This window comes from Zerene cesonia, chromosome 27, assembly GCF_012273895.1.
Source record: "Zerene cesonia ecotype Mississippi chromosome 27, Zerene_cesonia_1.1, whole genome shotgun sequence".
In the NCBI taxonomy this organism is placed as follows: domain Eukaryota; kingdom Metazoa; phylum Arthropoda; class Insecta; order Lepidoptera; family Pieridae; genus Zerene; species Zerene cesonia.
Window position 1 is genome coordinate 5688323 of NC_052128.1, and position 9214 is coordinate 5697536.

Genomic DNA, 9214 nt, shown 5'->3' on the forward strand with positions numbered 1-9214 from the left:
ACTCAGTATCTGGTGCGAATGATAAAAAATAACCATTCGCACCACTGATTTTCAGTGGCCCCTGATGACATTTGGATTTATTATATTACATTTAATACTGCGGATGTTTTGAGATAATAAATTAAGAACAAATTTATTTGTAGCAATATGATTTTTTATATTGTCAGCATTACAAGTCATTACTTTAGCCACTTGAAAACTGTCGAGATCGGAGTTAAGTTGTTTAATTGTGTTCATAATATAATAATATAAATGAATACAGCGTGTCAGCGGCAGCACCGTGACACAAATATGAGTTACCGAATATATAAAAATACGAGTTCCGATCAGACATATAAGTGGCTATAACAACAGAAATAATTATTACTTGATGACAATATTTTAAGGTATTTTGTGATTGTGACTTTATCGACGTAGTCGCATGAAAATTAGTAGTTGTGCGTTGAGTATTTTGAGTGTAGTGTGTATATTGTGTGGGTGTTTTTTGTTGTGTATTTGGTGTAAAGTAATTTGGTAGGCAGATATCGAATAAAATAACTGTAACAGTATAACTTACTAAATAGAAATAAAAAATAAAAGTGTTTACAAACTTAACATGAATATGTAGAAAAAAAGGAAAATATTTGTAAATGTATAATAAGAATAGTCATGCAAGCACTTGCGATAAGTCCGCCTCTCCTTTTATGCGTATCGGGATCGAACTCTGATTCTTCTTGACATAAATATTTCCGTGTGCTGTCCAAGTGCTAAATATCTCATTGTTTTTAACACTTTGCCGCGCCATATAAAATAGTCTACGTGATTTAGACGATAAGTGTTCCGATATAAATATAGTACGAGGTTCGCCCGATAGGTTAATATGTTCAGTGTTTAATTGTTTATTTTTCTTAAGACGATTCGATTTATTGAATTTAATATAACTTGATAAAAGATTATCCTTATGAAATGTAGTCGTGAAGTCCACTATGATAGTGTCAGACTTTGTGCGAAATATTTCCCGAATATCCGATTGGTGAATAGGTGGTTCAATACATAGTTTTGAGCTCAAACGAGTAATAATGCTGGAAAGAAATTCCTTATTTTCGTTTGATTGTTTAGGCAAGTTTCTTATTTCAACAGTGCTGGAACAGGACGATTTCTCTAGTTGATCTAGTTTAAGTTCCAGGCGTGCTAACTGTGTCTTATAGTCTTTATTCTCTTTCTCTAATTCATATACTCTTGCTAATAAGTCTTCATGTTGACATGTAATGCATTCAATAGATTTTTGTATATCTTGGTTTTGGGATATAATAGTAGTGAGGGTTGTGTTTAATGATTCGAATTTGAGATCCTGCTGTTCTTTTAATTCCGCGAACATATTTTTAATGTCCTCCAACGACAAAGTGGACGGCATAGGAGATTCGGCAGTTCGTTTTAGGCGTTTGGTAATATTAAAGTAATTGTCGTCCGAATCACGATGTGGTCGATTTAAGGCCGAGTCAGAGTTATATTGCGTTGCAACATTAGGAGTAATTAACTGAGAACAAGCTTGTGGAGAACGCTGGACTGACATCGCGAACACCAATAGATTGCGCTCGAGTAAATAGAAATGTATTACAGTAGCGCACGGTTGCAATTAGCGTAGCTATTGCATACAACACACAGCTAGGGATGAGTAGATGACTCACCGACGTTGTTATCCTCTTCTCATTGAACGTCTTGCTCTTTACCGTAAGTCACTACAGCCCGTTTATGTTCTCCTGGTACTTGAGCAACGCAACACTTAATGTATTGACTGTAGATTCGTGCAATTAATTAATTCTCAATGTATTTATTGTTTATTAAACTATTTTTTTGTGGCAGGCTTACTTCGATCTCTTAGATGCCGTGTGATCCTGGTAGTTTGAGTTACAATTGTAATAATATTGAGTAGATGATTGACTCACTCACTCACTGAAGTGAATTTTTTAAAACAAACTCTTCGAGGTTATGGTCGCCTATTATTTTGTAAGAATATAAATCACTTTAAAATTTAATTTAAATAAGAAATGAACAAACAACACGTCCGTAATGAAACAGATATCGCGAGGAAGGGGGAAGGTTTAATAAATAATATTGCTCAAAAAGTCTGAGATTATTTATTTTGTCTAAGATTATTTATTATTTTATAATTCTGAATCAATGAACATCGTTCATATGAAACATTTCTTCATTGTATACTGTAGCTACTAAATAAATAAAGAAACAATGATATATTGTAGTACAACGTACACAAAAATAATAATTGAACAAAAACTAAATATATTTGGGCTCCCTTATCGCTAAAATAATATTTCCTCTTAATATTATAAACGTGAAAGTTTGTAAGGATGTGTGTGTTTGTTGCTCTTTCACGTAAAAACAACTGAACCGATTGCAATGAAATTTGGTACGTAGACAGTTGGACAACTGGAATAACATATAGGCAACTTTTTATCCCGATATTCCTACGCAATACGGACTTACGCGGGTGATACCGCGGGGCGTAGCTAGTATTATTATAAAAGAAAGTTACATACCTAACTAACTGTAATTCAAGAACGGCCCAACGCATTTTTAAGCTGATATTCGCTCATTGGATTCGTAGGTTAAAAAAAATTAAAACTGAAAAATCTATAAATTGTTAATATATAGAAATAGTAGAAATAAAATACGCTAGCTATGTATTTTATTTTACGAAGCTGTCAAACTATATGTATTAAATAAAACGCTTATGAAACGATAATTTAAACAAAGTGTCAGACAGGAAAACTATTCCATAAAATTATAAGCTACATGCATTAAAATTTAAACAATATAATGTTATGTTATATTAACATTTTCGAACCACTTATGTAGATGGTCCTTTCCCACAGGAATACTGGTGTTCCATTTTCCTTATTATACCATACAAGAACAAAATTCTGGCGTAGTTGAGAAATATTTTACATTAAACTGTATTTTAACTATAACTCTCGTGTATTTGATTTTATGAAAATGCAGACTTTAAATAAAATAGTATGAAGTGGATATAAAATGCGTTTTGTTCATTATTAATTTACTCATTCGCTTAAAATACTTGAAATCGTGAATGAACGCTCTCTGGTTTTAGCGAAAATCGTTTTAATTCATTGACTTATATAAGGAAAGAGAATTTTCAGTCATTTTCGAGACAATTAAAAATGTACATCAATAGTACAAACACATTGCAAAATATACAATCACTAAATTTTTTTAATTTTGTTACAGGTCACCTATGCTTCTAAGAACGGACATTCATCAGGAATGCATCAACACGAAGAAATGACCAACATTATAGCAAAATGGCTGAAAAATGTTGGAAAACATGGCTAAGATTATCCCTAATATCGATTACTATTTCAATGTCCATCACCGACTTCACGACTGAATGCCAGCGTCCTTGCGACTGTAGGTGGCAATCTGGCAACAAAGCTGCCATTTGCTCAAACTCAAGCCTTAAAATTGTACCTGCTAACCTTAGCAGCGACATACAGATTCTAGATCTTTCCAACAACAATTTACAACAGCTCCACCAAGAAGCATTCAAGCGTGTAGGCCTAAGCAATCTAAAGAAACTTTTCTTACGAGAGTGTAACCTAGAAGTTGTACATAAAGCAGCATTCGTAACTCTAGCTATAATGATAGAACTAGATTTGTCTAAAAATAAAATACGATACCTACACCCAGACACATTTAAAGGCACAGAGAAACTGAGATTGATAAACTTAAGCCATAACTTCATTGACAAATTGGAGGACGGTCTGTTCCGAAACTTGAGGTTCCTGCAGAAAGTCGAAGTGAGCAATAATAGGATAATCCGAATAGGGACGAAGGCATTTGTCAACTTACCGCAGTTAAAGATCATCAGAATCGACGGCAACAATCTGAGTCACATGAAGCCGGAAACTTTGATGGCATTAAGGAACTTGTCCGGCTTGGACTTACATAACAATCCCTGGCGATGCGATTGCAATTTACAAACGTTCAGGGATTGGGTGATAAGTCACAATTTATACACTCCGCCTACATCATGCGCGGAGCCTGCCTCCATTCGTTCCAAACTTTGGAACGAATTAGACTCGTCGAACTTCGCCTGTCGGCCTACCATATTAGAACCTCTGCCAGATTCAACACTCAAAAGTTATGACGAAAACGTGACTTTGATTTGTAAAGTCGTCGGTAATCCTACACCAGAAGTTGTGTGGAGATTTAACGGGAAAACTATTGAGTTGCGATCGTTTGGAGAAATAAGATATGTCGTTACTGAAAATACTGTTGATCTCATACGATGGGTGAATTTGACAATTCTTCACGCTAGATATAGCGATAGAGGGAATTATACGTGTGTAGCCGAGAACCCGGGTGGATTAGATGAAAAGACTTTAACCCTAATTCTGTCTAAATATAGTGGAGCTGGGACAATTGCTGGAATGGACACTGATTCTTTTGCTATTATGGTTGGGTGTTTAACTGCTATAGTAATTATATTTGGGGGTATCCTAGCTGTGTGTCATTTAACGGCACAGAAAAGTGAACTAAAAAGACTGATAAAAACTGATACGCGTTCGTCGAACGGTGATGCGCTTATTGAAGGATCTGTGGGCTCCGAACCTGAAAAGTTAGTGAAGAGTGAGGGCGCCTGTAAATCGAATAAGAAATATGATGCAACAATGACGAGCCAAGCGACGGAAATGTCGGAATTAAATAAGACACTGCTTGATAGCGATACAATTTTAGGTGAGGTTTAATTTAATTCATAAAACTAGTTACTTATCAATGACTGAATGCGTAGATGAAATTATCGCTTTTTCTATTCCTAAGAGTTTTATTTAGTCTCTAACCCATTAGAAAAATGCAACTACTTCTTCATTTCAATAAGGATAAAATGTTTCTATAAAGTTTGGAGAAAAAATCAGCATTTATGTTTATACGCAAGAAGTGTCTATTTAAGCACTCATCTTTGAAACCTCCTTCACGGAGCTATTCCAATAGGATTCTAAATCCCCAAACAAATTATATTAAAAAGTTTGAGCACCGTTCTTTAAACTATCTTCAGAATTCACCTTTTTCAGCGTTACCTCACTGGAGATAATACAATTTTATATTCCCTCATCACAATTTCTGCTAGGCGAAGTTTTTCCCGTTATGCCACGCGCCTCGATTACGTCGTGATGAAGTTTCTAGAAAAACTACTTACAGTATAATCTTTGAAGTTTACTCAAAGATATTTTACGGACTGAAATATTCTATGATTTTTGAGCATTTGCGTAAAAGTCAATTGCTATTTTTCACTTGAAATAATAATGAAAATATATAACGTTACAATATATAATCCCTACTAATATTATAATGTGATATCTCCATTTGTCTATCTATCTCTTCTTCACACCTAAACCACTAAACCGAATTGCATTAAATTTGATACGCAGATAGATTGACACACGAAGAGGACATAATATGATAGTTTTATGCCGGGAACAACGGCGCGTGAAAACCCCGGGCTCTATGTTTTCCTTGACTACGCGTCAAAACTAGTACTAAAAATGTTTTAGTGATATTACACTATTGTAGTTTAAAGTATATAATATTTATTTACCACATATCTTCTTCAAATCGTTTATGGGAATACGCAACAGAAGCATCAAATGGAATGTATTTTATTCTTACATTTGTTCCACTCTTATTATTATTTGCAGTAAGATGTAATAGTAAAACCTACAGCGTTGGAATATCTAATAAAATAAAATTTAAATTTGACCAATATTTCTTGAGATAGCGAGTTAAAGAAACTATTAATTTCTATCTATTAATATCTATGTATGTACCTTTGTATGCAAAGGGGTAATGATGCCGTAAGACAGTCTAAGACTAGCACGGAGTATATTATGAGTTCTAGTATCAATCAAATTATTCCACCCACTTTTATATTATATTGTTTCTATCTTGTTAGCGCGTTATAGTTGTAATTGAAGGATGAGAGTAATATGTCTGAATTTTTATAGCGAAATATTATCTGCATCTTAGTATAATATGTACCTTTATATTAGTAAATGTGTTAATGTGTGATTTTAAGATGATATTAATATTTGAATAAACACAATCCAATCTACTGGCTTGATTATCGTCCTGTGTAATATTTGATCAATTAATAATTCCCTACTTGCATGTCGGATTGATTTTGACAGGCGAATGGTTGATGCTTAATTGGATCAATATGACTTAATATGCAAATAGCTTGCTAATGAAGTCTTTTGCTTTAAGTATACATCGATGCATTTCTTAATTGGCTGCTGAAGTTTGTTTTAAATACTCATCAATGTAATGCAAATATTGAAAAGGGAACGGATTTTTGTTAAATTTCATTTCAAAATTCATCTTATTAAGATATGGCTTTAAAAATATAATAAATATCACTTATGTTTAATTTCGAAATGTAAATTAATGTTCAATTTATAGTATGAGGTCTAGTAACTAATGAAGTATAGGGCGGATTGCGGTTGTCACTAAGCATTTCCTTGATTAATTTTTTCCGGGCTTTCCTTAATACTCCGCCAACCAATTACTTTTTTACCAGGTCCTTTCAATTATCATTCCATGCATTAGTCACTTTGCTATAAATTTAGTCGAATTTTTAGCTAATTAGAAGCTCAGTCTAAAAGTAAATAGTATAAATTCTTAAAATCGTGCAACGAAGATGTTTTGGCGAGTCAATGGTGCGGGGCAGCAAGGGGCATGACGCGTGAAGAACGAACCCGAGCTACATACGCGATGTTGTTAGCAGCTCGGGACACTATTTAAGGGCTGTCACGCGCACGTATTAAAGTTTGTTTTCTGTTATTATATGTATATGTTTGAAGAATATTAATGTCATAGATCCTGTATAAAAACTGTTTACATAACTCGCGCTGAGCGCGATTGAAAATCATAATTTCGTGTTGACAAGGAGCTGCATTTCTATTAATACTATATTATTTAGTATGTATTGTAGAGTTGTGACAAACTCGATATTTTTAAGTTTTGACTTCGAGATCCAATCATATAATATAATAATGAACATTATTACTGCTGCTCTTATATTAGTGTAAAAGTTATTTGGCAACCAATAAAATAAAATGAAAATAAAAAATCTCTTAAAAGAACCAAATTATGATGGATAAAGTAAAATTCGACATTTAAGTTATTAACCAACATATTTAGCCCTATATTTAACCTAAAAAGTTTTTCACCACTTAAGTCATTGCTATGATATCTAATTTTATCATCCAAAAACTTATAGCGCCCATTTAGAAGAAACGATAACATCCATATGTAGATAATAACTAAGAAAACCAAACTCTCTCAATTATCAACCATTATAGTAGACGTCGGTTATTAATTCTATTCTTAAAACACACAAAATTACACGTTAACTAAAATAAATTTTCTTTTCCGTCCTCGCTATAGTACATAATAAAAAAAACATGTTAAAACTTGTTATAAAGACGATTCTTGTAATGAAATTTGACGACAGATAGAAGAAGATTGTTTCTGTATGAGCGTTTATTTCGGTCGTTATTTTTCACCTGTAATTTTCTTACTTTTCGTTTTATTACCTATCTTTGAGTTTATGCATCATAAGTTTTTCTATTAAGGAAGGGTAAATAAAACTCGACTTTCAAGGTATATACTGGCTTTGGTCAAAGAAATAGATAGACCGTCCCGGGGTTTTCTTTTTGATCTTAAACTATCTCTGTCCTAAATTTTATCCAAATCGCTAAAGTAGTTTTTGAGATAAGCACATTCAAGCAAACTTTTAACTTTATATTAAGCTTGCCTGCTTTACACAGGCGTGTAAATCAGGCTATAATCCACAACGCTGGCCAAGTGCGCACTGGTAGATGTCACATGTCGTCAAACATTTTGATTCTTGGACGAGCCGATTTCCTCACATGTTTTTCCTTTACCGTTTTGAGTAGAGGTGATGTGATCCAAATAGGCAGATAAATTGAATATCAATATTTATTCCTGTAAGCTTGCCTAGCATCGAACCCCCGGATTAAATCACTGGTCCTCACCACTGAGCCACCCTTGTTAATGGAAGTGGTTGGCAAAACATCAAGAAAACTACAATACCCAGTAGTTAACAAAGCAATAAATAAATCGAACGACATTGTAGTATGGTGCATGGTTTACCTGCAATAAGCAAATAACATCGTTGAATCATAATTACGCTTTATCCTTACAGTATAAGTTTATCCAATGAACAGTATTACAGTTGTCGTGCCTTGCTCCATAAAACGTAATGAGGTTTACGTTCCTTTGTACTGAAATCTGATTGAAGTTACAAAACAAATGCACAGCCGGTAACTACAAATTTAGGGCGTATTAAAGAGTTGGAATCGGTTTTGCCTGTAAAAATTCGTGTAGAATTGAATATTGGATGGTATCTAAATGCATATATTTAGTTTTTAAAATTTTATATTCAAGTTATTAAAATTTCTACAAAGAAATTCAGTACAACTGCTAGTATTTGCCAAGTTAAAAGTTCAATATTCCTAAATAATAGAATTTAGTTTATAGTTATTTAGTTAGTTATCTTTAAAGAATATTATTTTTTAAGTAGGTATTCATTATACGATAATTTTTGAAGTTGCGTTTGAAACAGTTATGCTTAATTCTGACTATGTAATTTTTGTAGAAATTAAAGGCTTAAACGGATTTTAAACGCGATTTATTTATTATATTATTAACCCGACGTTTCGAATACGTTACAGCGAGCGTGGGCACGGGGAAACTGAGATGTAACATATCTTGAAGGATTAAAAGTATTTAATTTCTAAATGTGTAATACTCGCGTAAAATGAAACATAAGAAAATACTATATAAATTTTATTAAGCACCCTTAACTTAGCTTATTTTCATAATTTTTAGAAATTAATTTAATTGGTGCCATACGATGTACATAAAAATGTGTGCTGTTCGGATTCATTACGTTGAAAATAGTCCCTTTTTTATGCTTCAAAAACGAATTTATAAATCTATCGTTTTAAATTGCTTCAATATCTACATCATTTGTATTCAGTTTTATTTTTATGAAATATACACAGCTATAATAACAATTTCATCTGAAACTATTGGTTTTTATACGTGAATATTTCGCGTCGAATCGTTGATACTTTTTTTAGACATTTGTACAAATCGTTTGGAATAAACTAAA

General features: G+C 33.0%; 1 protein-coding gene across 2 annotated transcripts in view; it reads left to right on the forward strand.

Annotated features, from left to right (window-relative positions):
• The window catches only part of LOC119837444 (amphoterin-induced protein 1-like), a 244556-nt gene that overhangs the window by 232611 nt on the left and 2731 nt on the right, over positions 1 to 9214 (forward strand). For both annotated transcript variants that reach the window (XM_038363029.1, XM_038363028.1), the window contains one exon: positions 3247 to 4755. In XM_038363029.1, the coding sequence (XP_038218957.1) occupies positions 3321 to 4755 (1435 nt within the window). In that variant the 5' untranslated portion in view covers positions 3247 to 3320. The remainder of the gene's footprint in view (positions 1 to 3246; positions 4756 to 9214) is intronic.